We start from the raw sequence: 19,699 nt of genomic DNA, 5'->3' as shown, positions 1-19,699 counted from the left end.
AAAACTCTTACCTTGTGTGGGCGCAAAGAAAAACTGGGAACTGGGTTCGGTTCGCTGCCAACGGTAAACTGGGACTGGTTTTCCAAAAGCAGATTTGCAGGACATGGTAACGTTACCTCCAACCTGTGCACTGCCTTGAATCTGACACTTTGGTGGGGAGGGTGGAACTGCAAAGCAATGAGATCTCTTTTTTTAATTAAAGAAATACAAAAACCTTTCAATGCTTTAAAAGATAGTAAATGGCACCATCTACTGGCTATAAAAAACATTGGTGTCGCACTTAGAAACAGAGAAACGTAGAAGACTGACGGCAGAAAAAGACCTCATGGTCCATCTAGTCTGCCCTTATACTATTTCCTGTATTTTATCTTAGGATGGATCTATGTTTATCCCAGGCATGTTTAAATTCAGTTACTGTAGATTTACCAACCACATCTGCTGGAAGTTTGTTCCAAGCATCTACTACTCTTTCAGTCAAATATTTTCTCACGTTGCTTCTGATCTTTCCCCCAACTAACTTCAGATTGTGTCCCCTTGTTCTTGTGTTCACTTTCCTATTAAAAACACTTTCCTCCTGAAGCTTATTTAACCCTTTAACATATTTAAATGTTTCAATCATGTCCCCCCTTTCCCTTCTGTTCTCTAGAGCAGTGTTTCCCAACCTTGACAACTTGAAGATATCTGGACTTCAACTCCCAGAATTCCCCAGCCAGCGAACGCTGGCTGGGGGATTCTGGGAGTTGAAGTCCAGATATCTTCAAGTTGTCAAGGTTGGGAAACACTGCTCTAGACCAGCGTTTCCCAACCGGTGTGCCGCGGCACACTAGTGTGCCCCAAGACACGGCCAGGTGTGCCGCGAAGGCTAGGGAAGCTCCAGCTGGGCGGGGCGCTGCCGGTGCCGGACCGCTGGTGCCTCGGACCTGGAGCTCCCACTCGCAGCTGTCCCCCGGCTACTGCCCGATGCAGCTGTTTCCGGCGCTCTCCTGCTGGGCCCCAAAGAAGGAAGGCAGGAAAAAGGAGAGCTTCATTATTCGCGCCTCCTTTTTTCCCACCTTCCTTCTTTGGGGCCCAGCAGGAAAGCGCTGGAAACAGCGGCATCTGGCAGTAGCCGGGGGACAGCTGCGAGCACCGTTCCCCGTAAGCTGCCCCCTCTCCTCCGCCGCCGCCTTCTGCCTTGGGGCGCGATTCGCCCCCTCTCCTCCTCCTCCTCCGCCGCCGCCTCCTGTCTTGGGGCACGATCTGCCCCCTCTCCTCCGCCGCCACTTCCTGCCTTGGGGCGAGCAATCCAGGAGTCCGGGACTGTGTGGCTTTGCGCCATGAGGAGAAAATGGCCGACTTTTCCCTGCTGTCCGAGCCGTTTTCTCTTCATGGCGCAAAGCCACACAGTCCCGGACTCCCGGATCGCTCGCTTCTCCGGTCAGCAAAGCCATCTGCCCAGGAAAGCGCCGCGCATTGAAAAAGTGTGATGCTTTTCCGGGCAGCCGGCTTGCTGGCTGGAGAAGCGAGCGATCCGGGAGTCCAGGACTGTGGCTTTGCACCATGAAGAGAAAACGGCAGCAGGGAAAAGTCAGCCGGGCTAATGGGAGGCGGCGCGTGGCTGGGCGCTGGGGACGTCTGGGAGGGCGAGGGGGCTGATGGCTGCTGCCTCTTAGCTGCAGAGCCGGCGGGCGGAGGCGAAGACAACGGCCGCCGGCTCTCTCCCTCCACTCTCTCTCCGGCTCTCTGTCTTTCTTTTTCTCTCTGTTGCCGGCGTGGTGAACAAGAGAGAAAGAGAGAGAGGGAAAAAGGAGGGGAGAGAGAATGAGAGAAAGAAAGCAAGAGAGAGGGAAAGAAAGCAAGAGAGAGAGAGAAAGAGAGGGGGGAAGGAGGGAGAGGGAAAGACATAGAGGGAGGGAAGGAGGGAGAGAGAAAGAGAGCAAAAAAGAGAGGAAGAAAGAAAGAAAGAAAGAAAGAAAGAAAGAGGGATGGAGAGAGAGAAAGAAGGGAAGGAAGGAAGAGAGAGAAAGAGGGAGGGAGAAATAGAGTGAAATGGAGGAAGAGATATTTTTTTTGTCCAAATTTTTGGAAATTGTGTTCTGGGCAAGTGATGGAGAACCAGCCACTAGCCAGAAGGAGGTGTGTGCATGTGCTAGCACACCCATTCCCTCCCCCCATGCATGTGCACCACCCATCATTGCCCCTGCGCATGCGCACAATCCCCATTCCTGCACATATACACAGGCCTCGCTGACACTTGGGACAGTGAAAAAAATGGGCAAACCAGATGTTCAGAAAAAAGGACTTCCAATTGGCCTATTGTGCTGTTTTTGACACTCCAGTTTCAGAGAAGCTTCCTGAAGCCCCAGAATGTGAAAACCAGCACAGCGGGTAAACCAGAAGTCCATTTCCCCAAACTTCCGGTTTGCCCATTGGGCAGTTTTTCATACTCCGGGGCTTCAGGAAAGCTTTCCTGAAGCCTCTGGAGGGCGAAACAGCCTTCCTCACGAATCCCAGCGACCAGTTAGGTCCCACAGAGTGGGTCTTCTCCGGGTCCCATCAACTAAACAATGTCGTTTGGCGGGACCCAAGGGAAGAGTCTTCTCTGTGGTGGCCCCGGCCCTTTGGAACCAGCTGTATGTATGTTTGGTTTTATAATAAGGTTTTTTTTAGTTGTTTAGTATTGAATTGTTACATGCTGTTTTTTATCACTGTTGTTAGCCGCCCCGAGTCTGTGGAGAGGGGTGGCATACAAATCCAATAAATAAAATAAATAATAAAATAAAATAAAATAAAATAAAATAAAATAAAATAAAATAAAATAAAATAAAATAAAATAAAATAAAATAAAATAAAATAAAATAAAATAAAATAAAATAAAATAAAATAAAATAAAATAAAATAAAATAAAATAAAATAAAATAAAATAAAATAAAATAAAATAAAATAAAATAAAATAAAATAAAATAAAATAAAATAATAAAATAAATAAAATAAAATAAATAAAATATAAAATAAAATAATAAAATAAAATAAAATAAAATAAAATAAAATAAATAAAATAAAATAAAATAAAATAAAATAAAATAAAATAAAATAAAATAATAAAATAAAATAAAATAAAATAAATAAAATAATAAAATAAAATAAAATAAAATAAAATAATAAAATAAAATAAAATAAAATAAATAAAATAAAATAAATTAAAATAAAATAAAATAAAATAAAATAAAATAAAATAATAAAATAAAATAAAATAAAATAAATAAAATATAAAATAATAAAATAAAATAAAATAAAATAAATAAAATAAAATAATAAAATAAAATAAAATAAAATAAAATAAAATAAAATAATAAAATAAAATAAAATAAAATAAAATAAAATAAAATAATAAAATAAAATAAAATAAAATAAAATAAAATAAATAAAATAATAAAATAAAATAAAATAAAATAAAATAAAATAAAATAAAATAAAATAATAAAATAAAATAAAATAAAATAAAATAAAATAAAATAAAATAATAAAATAATAAAATAATAAAATAATAAAATAATAAAATAAAATAAAATAAATAAAAAATAAAATAAAATAAAATAAAATAAAATAAAATAAAATAAAATAAAATAAAATAAAATAAAATAAAATAAAATAAAATAAAATAAAATAAAATAAAAATCCACTGGAAAGTTCACCATCCATGCTGGAACTGACATAGGGCCATGCCTCACGTACCCTCTGATATGGCTCCGTGTGCCACCCGTGTAATGTGTGCCATTGGTTCGCCATCATGGTTCTAGGCAACCTAAAATCACATCTCCCCACCTCACCTCTGCAAAGCAGAAGAAAATCGAAGTTGATTTACCTAGAACGGTGAGGTTGACAAGTCCAATGTTTCTTCCATTCACCGTACTGTCATCCGGAACATTCACTGTGCACATATATTGGCCGGAATCCATTTCTTTGGTATTATTAATGACCAGGGAGACATTGTGAAAAGGCATACGGAATAAAAACCCCAGTCGCTGCTTGAGATCGGGGTCTTCCACTTTGGTTGTCTCATACATAAAGGCCAGGATCTGAAACACAGATCAAACGAGTCAGTGCTTTGGATGAAACATCAGCTTGCTGCTATGAAACACAGCATGCAAATATGAAAAGTTGTCTGAATGCACCTATGAACAGGGGCAGGTCCCAGTTACATTTTGCTATTGGTGGGCACCTGTGCTTCTCAACTGTGCTTTGGATGAAGAATAAAGGTTGGCATTAACACGAGGGTGGGTGGTGTTGTGGTTGGCTCTGGCCCAGCTCCTGCCCCAGGGAATGTGGAGGTGGATGCAGAGGAAACTTCAACATGTCACAGGCCTGTGCTATTGCCAACAGAGTCAGTTCAGAGTTTAGTTTACTCGGACGAAGAAGAAGGTGGGAGTGACTCGGCAGAGGGGGGCTTGGCACACAGCCCAGGCAGTCAATCTCCCTTATCTTCCATTGATTCGGATGAAGACGTTTTGGACCCACGCAAGCACAGAATTATGCATAGAAGAGACCAAGTAAGGACATATTACAGGAAATAAGAGCGGCCACCTGTGGTTGGGTGGGGCTCCAGTAATTAGGGCTGCTGCTATAAATAGCAGCATGTGGGTTTGACCATTGTGGAAGAGTATCTGATCGCAGTTCATCAGGAATCCTGTGTTGCTGGTTTCTGGACTTGGTTGAATTTTCACGCCTTTGAAAACAAAGCAGAGCAACGTGTGTGTGTGTGTGTGTCTCACTTCGTTGGAAGAAGAAGGAGTGTGAAGTTTCTCCACAGCTGCTAGCTAAGTACTTAATGACTGCTTGGGGTTAATTGTACAGACTACCCAGTTGTTTTGGGATGAGTGCTCTTTGCAATACAAAAAGAGTGCTTAGTTTATTTTGAATTTTGTGATAAAGAACATTGTGTTGAATTTTCAAACGTGTGTGTGTCTGAAATTTGTACCCTTGAATTTTCGGGAGGCTCCTACCAGAGGGCCTGGCAGAACAGGCGGGAGAGCTTTTTTTGAAAGCACAGGATGTGGAAAAGCCATCTAAACTTGGAAAAAAATCACTGGGCTCCTACCAATGTTTCCTAGCCATATTTCACCATCACTCCACAGACTGCATTGGCTGCCGATTAGTTTCCAGACACAATTCAAAGTGTTGGTCATGACCTACAAAGCCCTACATGGCATAGAAACATAGAAACACAGAAGATTGACGGCAGAAAAAGACCTCATGGTCTATCTAGTCTGCCCTTATACTATTTCCTGTATTTTTTTCTTAAAATAGATATATGTTTATCCGAGGCATATTTAAATTCAGTTACTGTGGATTTACCAACCACGTTTGCTGGACGTTTGTTCCAAGGATCTACTATTCTTTCAGTAAAATAATATTTTACTCATGTTGCTTCTAACTACCTAACCTCAGATTGTGTCCCCTTGTTCTTGTGTTCACTTTCCTATTAAAAACACTTCCCTCTTGGACCTTATTTAACGCTTTAACACATTTAAATGTTTCGATCATGTCCCCCCTTCTCCTTCTGTCCTCCAGACTATACAGATTGAGTTTATTAAGTCTTTCCTGATAAGTTTTATGCTTAAAACTTTCCACCATTTTTGAGGCCCGTCTTTGGACCCGTTCAATTTGATCAATATCTTTTTATAGGTGAGGTCTCCAGATCAGAACACAGTACTCCAAATGTGGTCTCACCAGCGCTCTATATAGCGGCATCACAATCTCCCTATTCCTGCTTGTTATACCTCTAGCTATGCAGCCAAGCATTCTGGTTTTGATTTTACAACAGACTCTAATAAAAACTCACTTTCTATGCATGCACAGAGGCAAAAAAACAAAATGACGCCACCTATGACGCACTGACAGAGCAGGTTTGGGGGAATGGCAGTCCTGGGTCACTGCCGGTTCTAGTGACCCAGGCCTCCAAGTTACTACCGGTTCCATAGAATGGGTCCGAACCAGGAAGAACCCACCTCTGCTGGGGATGTTGTGTGAAGCCAGCCCAGGCTCGGCTTTTGGGTGCAACATCTTGCTGCAGCACCTGCCAGTGAAAATGGAGCTGCACCATCACCTCCCAGCTCAGTTTTCAGCCGGGAGAGTCTCTTACAGCCTTCTGCAAATTTATTTATTTATTCATTCATTCATTCATTCATTCATTCATTCATTCATTCATTCATTCATTCATTCGATTTCATTTCATTTCATTTCATTTGTATGCTGCCCCTCTTCATAGACTCGGGGCAGCTCACAACACAATAAAACAGTTCATGACAAATCTAATAAGTTACAATTTAAAATATTTTAAAAAACCCATTATTAAGCAGACATACATACAAACATACCATACATGAATTGTATAGGCCCGGGGGAGATATCTCAGTTCCCCCATTCCTGACGACAAAGGTGGGTTTTGAGGAGTTTACGAAAGGCAAGGAGGGTAGGGGCAGTTCTAATCTCTGGGGGGAGCTGGTTCCAAAGAGTCGGGGCCGCCACAGAGAAGGCTCTTCCCCTGGGGCCCGCCAACCGACATTGTTTAGTAGACGGGACCCGGAGAAGGCCCACTCTGTGGGACCTAATCAGTCGCTGGGATTTGTGCAGCAGAAGGTGGTCTCGGAGATGAAAACGGAGCTACATGCCCCCCCCCCCGGCTCCCTTTTCAGCCAGAATGCCCTCCTGCAGCTCTCTGCCAGTGAAGACGGAGCCTGGGAGGGTTGCAAACAGCCCTCCGGAGCTCCATTTTTGCTGGCAGAGGCACCGCAGGCTGCTCTTTCACTGTCAGTTTCCATGGAAGTGCCATGTACCAGATCTAAGCACCCTGTGTGCCAGAGCCCTGAACCAGAGCCACCCTAGGAAAACCTGCCTTCGATGCTCTAGCAGAGCTTGGTTGCTATAGTAACAAAAGATGCTTCTTTCCGCTTCGTCACCAGTAGGATTCCTTTCTTCATCTGAAAAACCAACAATTACAAAGATCTGACTGAGGGGACTGCGGATCCTTGACAGGAATTTGCAGCCAGATCCTAAACCTGTTGCCAAGAAATGTTAAATTCCAACCTGGGAATAAGCCAACTTTTTTTTTTCTTTTTAAAAGAGTGGAAAGGTTTTGCCAATAGCTCAGAAAGTTCTTCCCCTTGTCTATTTCAATCAATTGAGACCTGCTTATTGCAAAATCTTTACTCCAGGGACAGGCAATAGAATTCTACAAACATTTTGAACAGCAATGGCTAATGAAATTGTTGTAGAACCTCTGCTGCACGTTTGCCCCCTTTGCAGAAGGAAACTAACGGGTGTTAATCAAAAGCTGAAATGAGGTGCATGTGTGAAAAGCCAGAGGTTTCCCAAGATTCTTAAAATACCCTTTCTAATTGCTTGGGTTAATTTGGAGGTGGAGAAAAAACATGGCTTGATAGACTGAATTAGCCCCGTGCATATACTTCTGTCCTTCCAGAAAGCAGGGGGGGAATGGTTTACATTTGTAAGTGGAGGAGAATGCAGAGTCGGCAGATGCCAGTGAAGATCACACAACATGCCAAAACATGTTGTCTGGCAGGGCCAAGGGGAAGAGCCTTCTCTGTGGCGGCCCCAGTCCTCTGGAATCAGCTCCCTCCAGAGATTCGAACCACCCCCACCCTCCTTGCCTTTCGCAAGAGCCTTAAGATCCATCTATGTCGCCAGGCATGGGGCAACTAGTACATGCCCCCCCCTTCTGACCATTATGTGTGGATATGATTGTGATATAGTGATTGGTTTTTAAGATGATGGGTTTTTAGTTATAGTTTTAATTATTAGATTTGTACTTATATTGTTTATATTGTTGTTGTGAGCCATCCCGGGTCTCCGAAGAGGGGGTGGCAGACAAGTCTAATAAATTAAATAAATAATAATAAATAATAATAAATAATAAATAATAATAAATAATAAATAATAAATAATAAATAATAAATAATAAATAATAAATAATAAATAATAAATAATAAATAATAAATAATAAATAATAAATAATAAATAATAAATAATAAATAATAAATAATAAATAATAAATAATAAATAATAAATAATAAATAATAAATAATAAATAATAAATAAATAATAAATAAATAATAAATAAATAATAATAAATAATAAATAATAAATAATAAATAATAAATAATAAATAATAAATAATAAATAATGAATAATGAATAATAAATAATGAATAATGAATAATGAATAATGAATAATGAATAATGAATAATGAATAATGAATAATGAATAATGAATAATGAATAATGAATAATAAATAATAAATAATAAATAATAAATAATAAATAATAAATAATAAATAATAATAAATAATAAATAATAAATAATAAATAATAAATAATAAATAATAAATAATAAATAATAAATAATAAATAATAAATAATAAATAATAAATAATAAATAATAAATAATAAATAATAAATAATAAATAATAAATAATAAATAATAAATAATAAATAATAAATAATAAATAATAAATAATAAATAATAAATAATAAATAATAAATAATAAATAATAAATAATAAATAATAAATAATAAATAATAAATAATAAATAATAAATAATAAATAATAAATAATAAATAATAAATAATAAATAATAAATAATAAATAAATGTTACAGGTAGAATTGCTCAGGTCCTCAAGTCTCTAAATAGGAAAACTTCAAAACAATAGTAGTACCAGGGATGGGCTACTGCCCAGATGGGGGGGAACACAGTGGGGTAGCAAAAATGGAGCTCCACCCCAGAGCAAACAATTTGCACTGAAAGATGTTGAAAGAAAATGCAGGGTGCCCGCAGTGTGGTAGTGAAAATTTTGGTAGCCCTTCACTGTGTAGTACCCAATTTATTGTCCATTCACTGCCCCCACCTTTCAGGACAATTGAATGCTATATCAAATTCCAAGCAATCTCCTGCACAGTATTTCTGATGAGCGGCCTTCAACTCCCAGAATTCCAGCAATGCTATCAGGGGAATTCTGGAAGTCTACACATCTTGAAGTTGAGAGAAAAACATGCTGTAGCACAGGGGTCTGTAACCTCGGCAACTTTAAGACTTGTGGACTTTAAGACCCCTGTTTTAGCATATTCCTGAGCCTCTCCATATTTATTTATTTATTTATTTATTCATTCATTCATTCATTCATTCATTCATTCATTCATTTATTTATTTATTGTTAGAGTTGAAAGGGACCATGAAGGCCATCAAGTTCAACCCCCTGCCCAAGCAGGAACCCTATAGCACACCAGTCAAGTGGCAGTTCAATCTTCTCTTTAAAATGTCCAGAGTGTTGGAGTTCACAACGTCCGCTGGTGGGTGGTTCCATTGGTTGATCGCTCTGACCGTCAGGAAGTTCCTCCTTATCTCCATGTTGAATCTCTCCTTGGTCAGCTTCCAGCCGTTGTTCCTCGTCCAGCCCTCTGGTGCCCTGGAGAATAAAGTGATCCCCTCCTCTCTGTGACATCCCCTCGTATACTTGTAGACTGCTATCATGTCCGCTCTGGCCCTCCCTCAGTCTCTCTTCGTAAGTCTTGGTTTCCAGTCCCTTAATCATCTTGGTTGCTCTTTTCTGCACCTTCTCCAGAGTTTCAATGTCTCTTTTGAACTGTGGTGACCAGAACTGAACACAACTGAAGTGTGGTCGGACCAGGGCGTAGTAGAGTGGTATTAAGACTTCTCTGGTCTTGGAGTGTATTCCCCTGTTGATGCAGCTTAGGATTGTGTTGGCTTTTTTAGCTGCTGCTGCACATTGTTGGCTCATGTTTAGTTGATTATCCACCATGACTCCAAGGTCTCTTTCGCAGTGGCGGGAATTGAAGTCCACATGTCTTAAAAGTTGCCCCCCGTTAAAGAACTCCACTCCAACATCTTCCTGAAGAAGCAATCTGGTTTCTGAAGAGGCTTGGTTCTCTACCCCAGTGTTTCCCAGCCTTGGCAACTTGAAGGTATTTGGACTTCAACTCCCAGAATTCCCCAGCCAGCATTCGCTGGCTGGGGAATTCTGGGAGTTGAAGTCCAAATATCTTCAAGTTGCCAAGGTTGGGAAACACTGCTCTAGCCTGTCTCTCAGCCCTCTTTTCCGCCTTCCTATCTCTTTCAAAGAGACACAAAGGTGTCAGTGCTACTTAGCACCTCTTCCGCCTGCATTTCTCATTCCCCGCACAAAGCAGTGATAAGTCTAGCACATCAAACAGATGACGCTCGGTAGGCATAGCAACGGCACCAAACAGTTCAAGATTACAGCACGATACAAGAAACCTCTGCCTAGTACGCACAAGTGCATATGAACATCACATATGGTGGGCAAGACATCTGTAGCCTCCCTAACCTCTTTTCTATGCTCCCTGGAGACTCTTAGCTTAAGCAGCCCAAACCTCCTGGCAAAAATTGTGAATTTTGTCTGTGTGATTTCTCCTTTCTGTAATTTGGGGTAAAATACACATAATCCTCAACTTACAACTATTCGCTTAGTGACTGTTCAAAGTTTACAACAACACTGGAAAAAAGAGACTTACAACTGTTTTTCACACTTACGACTGTTTGCAGCCTCTCCATAGTCGCGCGGTCAAAATCCAGGCACCTGGTCGCAGTGTCGTGTGATCACCTTTTACAACCTTCTGACAACAAAGTCAAAGGGGGGGGGGCAGATTCATTTAGCAACGGTGATTTGCTTAATGACAGGAGTAATAAAATGGGGCAAAATCCACTCTGAACAACTTTGAACAACCTAGCAATGAAAATTTTGGTTGTAAGCCAAGGACTGCCTGTATGCAGTATTCCTTTATCTCACATAATAATAATAATAATTAATAATAATTTATTAGATTTGTATGCCGCCCCTCTCCGAAGACTCGGGGCGGTTCACAACAATGATAAAAACAATATTATAATGGCACAAATCTAATATTAAAAAACTAAAAACCCTATCATAATTAAAAACCAAACAGCACATACATACCAAACATAAATTATAATAAGCCTGGGGGAAAGATTTCTCAAATCCCCCATACCTGGCAGTATAGGTGGGTCTTAAGTAGTTTATGGAAGACAAGGAGGGTGGGAGCAGTTCTAATCTCCGGGGGGAATTGATTCCAGAGGGTCGAGGCTGCCACAGAGAAGGCTCTTCCCCTGGGGCCCGCCAGACAACATTGTTTAGTCGACGGGAGCCGGAGAAGGCCAACTCTGTGGGATCTTTTTAGCCACTGGGATTCGTACGGTAACAGCCGGTTCCGGAGGTACTCTGGTCCAATGCCATGTAGGGCTTTAAAGGTCATGACCAACACTTTGAATTGTGACCAGAGACTGATTGGCAGCCAATGCATAAATAAAATTGAATGCATTTATTTTGCCCCTTAAATTGACAGGCTGACCGCTCTAGGCAGGCTGACATTTGCGGTGGGGCCGGAACCACTTGGCCACCGCTGCCAAAGGCAGGGATGGGGATGGTCGTGCAAGAATGCAATGGACCAAAGGGCGGGGCAGCGAGTCCCTATATAAAAGGGGATGGCTCACCATCCCCCATCCTCTTTGGAATTGATTGTCGGCCCTGGGCGGTATGGGGCGGAAAATGGGGCTAACAGCAACTGTGTGATCTCTTTTGGGCACCTTTTGGAAGGTGATGGGCTGCCCCTCTCCAGAAACTCAAGGTTGACCAGGCCAGGATGATGGAGGGGGGGGGGCCCTTTGGGGCTCACCTACTGCAAGCCTACAGGAGACAAGCTGGAGGTGAGCCTTCCTACATGCTTTCAGCCGGACATCAGGCCAAGGAAATATTTAAACAAAGAGTTTTAGATGTTAATGCACAAACTGATATTGAGGCACTTTCTAAGTGCAGGTCACTGAAATGGTTAGCCAAGAACAAAACAGCCTTTCAACTAGAAAAATACCTGACAATGGGCCTGACCCAATACCATAGAACAGCCCTCACTAGAGCAAGATTTGAGCAGTTAGATTCTATGGTCAAATATGGACGATTCCACCAAGTACCATATTTTGAGAGAACATGCATTTGCGGTGCACCAGAAATTGCACATGTGCCACTCAATTGTAAACTATATTCCTCAGTAAGACCTCAGTATTTACAGCCCCTACTTGACAAAATCATACACTGGGACTGTAATAAACAATTATCATATTTTCTTCAGGGTACAAATAAATATGTAGTTTCTAGAACCGCTAAGTTTATAGTCAGGGCTGTTCAGATGAGAATACGTTTTATAGAACATATTGGGGTGGCATGCAAAGGAGATGAACTCACTTAAGAATATTTTATATCAGTATCTTAGATTTGTTTAATATAATCCTTTGCACGAGTTATATTCTCATGTTTTACTACTCAATTTTAGCATATTATACTGCATTTTAACTTATTTATTCAAATTCCCTCTATTTTAGCCAATTTTGTTGTATTTTAACCAGTCACAGTTTTATGACGACCGATGTGGTCCTTTTTCTCGCTTTGATATGATCGATTGACTAATCAAATAAAGTTGATATTGAATACATGCCTTGGGCGTGGCAGAGAGCAAGGGAAGGTCAAGTTCAAGGGCAAGGGCAACCTTCCCTTGCTCAGCAATGGAGCTTCGCCCATAGTTGCCCAAGAATGTTTGGAATGGAAGTCCCACCCCTTTTGGTTTCCTCTGCAGGTCCAGGTTTGAATTAATAAAGTGACCCATAAATCCCAGCTCTGTGGTCCATGTGTTTATTCCGCATCCATCGCAAAACGAGCCTTCTCTCTTGCCCACCAAATGCCCAGACTTTGCCAAAGCAGGGCTACCATCCCTTCCATGCCCCTGACCGCCCTCCTATTCCCCCAAAATATTCTTAAGATGATTGCACAACTCCCACTTGCAATGGAGAGGCTTTTAATTTCTGAATCTGTTGGCAGCAGGCTTCCATTTTAAGTCAACTCACCTAGCTGTATAACATCGGAAAGGGGTGGTGGTGGATAATGCTCACTTTCTCTGCCTTCATCAGTCTTTGGGGTCCAAATGTGTTACAGGCTGCAAAGTGCTCTGAGAAGCACTCAAGGGTCACAGGCAAGCCAAGCACGCAAAAATGGGGATACTCTCCTATCCCGAAAAAGCCCACCCAGATTTCAGGGGAAACATATTCATTCTCAAGCAATGAGCTTCAAATCATAGTGGCACTGAGTTCCTTAATTCATCCTCCCCACATACAGACCATAAACAGAAAATGTTGGTTTCTGAAGTGTCCCCAGCTGCCTAAGTCTATATCCTTCTAAAAAGAAGACATATAAATTAGGAGAAGATGCTTGAGCATGCTTTTTAGCTCTCATACATACTGTATATATATTTTAAGATACTTTAAGCTTCTTGGGGTTTTTTTTTATGTTGATTTTGTTTGATGCAAAGTCTGGAAGGTTGACAGAATTGGGATGCATCCCAACTGGGGATAAAAAGTAGGGGGGGAAAAGAAATTTAAAAAAATTAAACAATCTTAACATTAGATTGAGTGAAATGGTCACTGAATAACTCTAAGGAATTCAGTGAACCAAACCTAAATGTGAGGAAGTCTTAAGCAGACAGACATTTTTCTATATATGTGGCCTGTACTGACATCTCTGATAATTCTGTTTTATTTATCTTGGCATGGCATTAATCAATGATTGAAGAAGAGATATGTTTATGGCCATCTACTTTTACATTAAAAAAAAACAGCCCGTCTTAAAGAGTTTCCTTCAATTTTACATGTGTCCATCTCAAGTTTGTTATGTGATCCAGTTCTGACGTTGTTTGACTCAAAAGAGTTTTTGACACAGGAGGACAAGTTGGGCTAAGACAACTAGGCTACAAAAAAGACCAAATACTGGTGAGGGGTCCTCCATTTATGACCACAATTAAGACCAAAATTTCTGTTGCTAAGTGAAACATTATTAAGTATGTCTGTCGCATTTTACGACCTTTCTTGCCTCAGTTGTTAGATAAATTTATTTATTTATTTATTTATTTATTTGTTTGTTTGTTTGTTTGTTTGTTTGTTTGTTTGATTGATTGATTGATATGCCCCAAGTCTCTCCGGAGACTCGGGGCAGCTAACAGCAATAATATAACAGCATATAATAATAATCCAATACTAAAAACAATTAAAAACCCATTATTATAAAAAACCAAACAGACATACAGACATACCATGCATAAAATTGTAAAGGCCTAGGGGGAAAGAGTATCTCAATTCCCCCATGCCTAGCAGCAGAGGTGGGTTTTAAGTAGGTTACGAAAGGCAAGGAGGGTGGGGGCAATTCTAATCTCCGGGGGGAGTTGGTTCGAGAGGGCCGGGGCTGCCACAGAGAAGGCTCTTCCCCTGGGTCCCGCCAAGCAGCATTGTTTAGTTGATGGGACCTGGAGAAGACCCACTCTGTGGGACCTAACCGGTCGCTGGGATTCGTGCAGCAGAAGGTGGTCCCTGAGATAATCTGGTCCGGTGCCATGAAGGACTTTATAGGTCATAACCAACACTTTGAATTGTGACCGGAAACTGATCGGCAGTTGTTCAATGAGTCCAACTGTTGTTAAGTGAATCTGGGTTTCCCATTGACTTGGCTTGTCAGCAGGTTACAAAAGGGGATCACATAAATCATAAATGTGAGACAGTTGCTAAGAATCTGGATTTTGATCCCATGACCATGGGGATGCTGCAAGAGTCGTAAGTGTAAAAACCTTTCGTAAGTCGCTTTTTTCAGGGCTGTTGTAACTTTGAACGGTCACTAAACAAACTGCTGTAAATTGAGGACTACATGTAACTACTAGAAAGCAGCAAAGAGATACAGAAATCCAGGGGGGCTCGTAGCTGGGACAGAACAAACCTCATCATAGAATTCATTCCTATGACCATTAGCAATGGGAGACCGTATGGAAAGGAGGAGGTCATTTAAATGCTTATTCTGGATTATTATATATAACTCAAGAAATCTACAGATGTCTCTTTTGATCAGATGGAGCCTTCAAGTCTGGGATCTCCAAACTTGGCAACTTTAAGATTTGTGGACTTCAACTCCCAGAATTCCTCAGCCAGATGAGGAATTCTGGGAGTTGAAGTCCACAAGTCTTAAAGTTGCCAAGGTTGGAGACCTCTGCTTCAACTCACTCCCTTTACTTCTTATCTGTGGTGTTGGGCCATTGATCAGTTGACTGCGTTGCTAAACTCCGCTCAAGGTTCAAACTTCCACTTTTAAAAGCCTATCGGTTGCCAGTTTCTAGAAACAAGAGCAGACATTAGATTTTTTTCCCCCAGTCTTGGCAAAGTGAGACAATACCTGAAAACGCTCCCCGGGCCTTTCCCTGTGCCAAGTGACAAAGGGTACGCTGACACTGGTGGACGTATACCAGACGGGAAGTATAGCCTGCTGTCCTTGGATCACAGTCACTGACGTTTGTCCAACTTCCACTTCCAAGACAGCAGAAGACAATCCTGCAAGGACAAAAGAAATACAAGCATTGGTTACAGGCTTATAACCATTCGTTTAGCAACTATTTCGAAGTTATAATAGCCCTGAAAAAGGTGACTTTAAGACCATTTTTCACACAACCATTGCAGCATCTCTAGGGTCATTTATTGACATTTGGATGCTTGACAACTGGTTCAAGTTTAGGATGGTTGCATTGTCCCAGGGTCACATGATCACCTTTTGTGAACTTCTGGCAAGCAAAGTCAATGGAAAAACCAGATTCCCTTAACAATGGTAACACTAATTTAACAACTGCAGTCAGTATTGGGTTGCTACCAGAAAGGGTGGGGAGACGCCATCCCAGTAGCAACAATGAAGCTGCGCGTGCAGCTCCAGCTGACGGTGGGCAGGCGTGCACGTTGGAGTGAGATTCACTTTCTGTGCATGTGCCGTGTTCTGCCGGTGAATCTCAACCGCCCGTAATTACAGGGTAATTAGTCCAGGAAGACACACACCACACAATAAAAGGAAAACCCAAAAGTTTTTATAAACAGAAAAACAGAAACAGCTCCCTTTTTAAATGTCAAAGGGATTTTCTGGTACACACAAGGCACAGGTTAAATGCAGTCCAATTGCTCACCCAATAACTGGGAAACTGAGTCCAATTCTAAAGTCCAGAGAGTCCACACACACAATCCTGAACAGCAAAAACCACGATCTTGACGAAACAATGAATCAGATAAACTGCCATGAGGCTAAAACACCAGGCTGCACTTTTATCTGTAGCACTAATTACAGCAGCCCCACCCAACCACAGGTGGCCTCATTTTCTCTTGTAATAATTCTTCAGTTGTTGTCTCCTATGCATCACTCTACGCATGCGTGGATGTGTCATTAATTCTTGTTCAGAATCCAGGGATGATGCAGATGATTGATCTCCTCCTCGGCTGTCTGCCAAACTCCCCTCTTCCCTGTCACTCACGCTTCCTTGGTCAGAGGAGACTTTGTCGGCAGATTCTACTGGGAGCAAAACAGGCCTGCGGCATGTGGATGTCTCCCCCACATCCACCTCCACATTCCTTGGGGCAGGAGCTGGGCCAGAGCTAACCACAACATGTCGGAAGCTAAATCTCATATGAAGATGCACAATCCTGAGTGAGATTTTGGCAATTTTTGGCATTTTTTTGCTTTTGCGCTTGCGTGCAATAAAGAAAATGCAAATAATTTTTCTGGATCTTTTTGGTTTTCCTCAGTGTTATTTATAGAATGATATCTCTTTCTTGGAGTCTATTCCAGACTTGACCATCTCAGGATCTTACCATTTCCATATATTAAGCACTAGGGCAGTGATGGCGAACTTTTTTCCCCTCGGGTACTGAAAGAGTGTGTGCGTTTGCTATCATGCATGTGCGAGTGCCCAAATTCATAATTCAATGCCTGGGGATGGCAAAAACAGCTTCCCCCACCCCTTGAAGGCCCTCTGGAGACCGGAAATGGCCTGTTTCCCAAATTCTGGTGAGCCCAGTAGGCTTGTGTTTCACCCTTCCCAGACTTCAAAGGCTTCCCTGGAGCCAGGGGAGGGTAAAAATGGCACCCTATTCCTCTGGAGGCTCTCTGGAAGCCAAGAACACCCTTCCAGAGCCTCTGTGCAAGCCAAAAATCAGTTGGCTGGCACACATGTGCACTTTGGAGCTGAGCTAGAAGAATGGCTCGTGTGCCAGCAGATATGGCTCCATGTGCCACCTGTGGCACCTGTGCCATAGGTTCAGAATCATTGCACTTGGGCTTAGAGGAGTCATTGCGAGATGCTGGCTACTAATTTCAAATGACATCGAACATTAAGGTGAAAGATGGAGTCTGAATTGTGAAAGTAAGCCAGTGAGAGGGAGATGAGTCTAAGAATATTTCTTCAGAATATTTAACAACAACAACAATTTTAAAAAAAAACTCCACTCCAGGAACCACACGAGGATAGGTTTTACCTCACAATCTGGTTGCTAAGGATTTTGACACTAGCTGCACCGTGTTGCTTTATTTGAAGTGACCTCTGAACTTCCAATCATTATTTCCATCAATTCTCCCAGCTCCCTCAGCCAGAGATTTTTCCCTTTGAAGAGGTGGAGACTTTTAGTATTATATCCAGCATTTTTCCCTCCGTGGAATTTTTCCTCTTTCTGACGGAAATGCACTAAATCTGGATCATTCTCTACACCTCTGATTTATTAGCTAGGTTTTGTGGGAACCCATTCCCAAAAGCAACGGTTAAAAACAATTAACCAATGAATGGTTGCCATCTTCCAATGCCCACCAGGAGAGTCTGGCTTTTTTAAAAATAAAAAAATTAACTTAATCACACTTGAAAAAGCTGCTAGCCTCCCTCATTAGTATTTCTATTTTGGGAACACAGGTTGTTTTTTTAAAAGAAATGTATGCTAGAAGAGGGCAATTTCTCTCTTAATTCAGAGCACTGAAAACTTGAATTGTAAAAGCATTTTAGATCACCGTTTTCTATGGTACAAATATCTGATACCCATCCCATCCCCATGGCAGGTTATTCTGAACAGGTAATCTTGGACTTTTAACCACAACTGAGCTTAGAGTTTTTGTGGCTTAAGTGAGACAGTTGTTTAGGGGGTGCTGTGATGGTCGTAAGGGTGAAAAATGATCAGAAGTCATTTTTTTCAGTGCTAGTGCAAGTTCGAACCATCACTAAATATATGGTCATTAAGTCGAGGACTATCTGTAGAAAGGGGGAAAGGGAAAAAAAGGACAGGTTAAAATCCAAAATTTTAAGTACAGTATTAGATCTGCTCGTGGTCCTTCACATTGTGGATTCGCACTTCCTATGAAAAAGCTTCCAAATCAATCACAATATATAGAGTGCTGGTGAGACCACATTTGGAATACAGTACTGTGTTCAGTTCTGGAGACCTCACCTACAAAAAGATATTGTCAAAATTGAACGGGTCCAAAGACGGGCTACAAGAATGGTGGAAGGTCTTAAGCATAAAACGTATCAGGAAAGACTTCATGAACTCAATCTGTATAGTCTGGAGGACAGAAGGAAAAGGGGGGACATGATCGAAACATTTAAATATGTCAAAGGGTTAAATAAGGTCCAAGAGGGAAGTGTTTTTAATAGGAAAGTGAACACAAGAACAAGGGGACACAATCTGAAGTTAGTTGGGGGAAAGATCAAAAGCAACATAAGAAAATATTATTTTACTGAAAGAGTAGTAGATCCTTGGAACAAACTTCCAGCAGACGTGGTAGATAAATCCACAGTAACTGAATTTAAACATGCCTGGGATAAACATATATCCATCCTAAGATAAAATACAGAAAATAGTATAAGGGCAGACTAGATGGACCATGAGATCTTTTTCTGCCATCAGACTTCTATGTTTCTATGTTTCTACAATAGAATGTTATGAATTAGGATTAGAATCAGTCAGGGAAGGGTCAAGAAGGAGAAAGAAGAAGTAGAAAAGGAAGGGAGGAGACAAGGAGAGGAGGAAAGTAGGAAGTGGGAGAGAAGGTGAAAGAAGGTAGAAGGAGGAGAGGGAGATAGAGGGAGGGGAGTGTAAAGAAATGAGGAAAAACAGACTGATTAAAATAGGTGCAAACATAGGATATTTATTCATGATATATTAGATAAAAATGTATAATTATGTATATTTTGATATATCTTATGATATATGCATAGATGTGTATATAGAAACTGTAGAGAAAAAATAAATAAAGATGTCTTTGTTGCAGCTGAACCAGCTCACCAGTTTTGAGAATGAAGACCACAAGGAGATGGAGCAACACAGGTTTATTTCTACATGCATTTTCAGAGTATTCATATGACAAAGTCTGAACCCCGGGTTGTGACCAAGGTAAGATTCTTACACCTTACATGACGCGCAGATGACCAAGGTGTGTTATCCATCTGCCAATAACAACTTAGGGATGATATTATGTCCTTATATAGAAAAAGGAGAAGTTAACAGATCACATAAATGGAAAAATATGGGTTCAATCAGGCCACTTGTAACTGTACCTTACACCATCTGGTACTTTCTGTCTTGTGACACTGTTCCTTGTGTGTTTTAGTAAGCAAAAGGGGGTTCTGGAGGTTAGTGAGGGGTAAAAGGGGGAAAGGTCTTTGAAATGTTGAAATAATGACATATGTGAAATAATGATTAATGTGCATCTTCCTAATTTTTAGATTCCTCTTTTTCGGTTCCTTAAAAATATATGCATGCAGAAACAC

General features: G+C 40.8%; 1 protein-coding gene across 1 annotated transcript in view; it reads right to left on the bottom strand.

The window, feature by feature from the left end:
• Window positions 1–19,699, bottom strand: part of ESAM (endothelial cell adhesion molecule) — a 112,474-nt gene that overhangs the window by 13,219 nt on the left and 79,556 nt on the right. Inside the window, exons 2-4 of the mRNA XM_070765065.1 lie at window positions 15,310–15,464; window positions 3,845–4,058; window positions 12–167 (exon numbers count right to left, since the gene is read on the bottom strand). Of these exons, the coding sequence (XP_070621166.1) occupies window positions 12–167; window positions 3,845–4,058; window positions 15,310–15,464 (525 nt within the window). The remainder of the gene's footprint in view (window positions 1–11; window positions 168–3,844; window positions 4,059–15,309; window positions 15,465–19,699) is intronic.

This window comes from Erythrolamprus reginae, chromosome 12 (genome assembly GCF_031021105.1).
Source record: "Erythrolamprus reginae isolate rEryReg1 chromosome 12, rEryReg1.hap1, whole genome shotgun sequence".
Taxonomy (NCBI): Eukaryota; Metazoa; Chordata; class Lepidosauria; order Squamata; family Dipsadidae; genus Erythrolamprus; species Erythrolamprus reginae.
The sequence above is the reverse complement of the archived record's forward strand: the minus strand, read 5'-3'. Positions and strand labels throughout refer to the sequence as shown.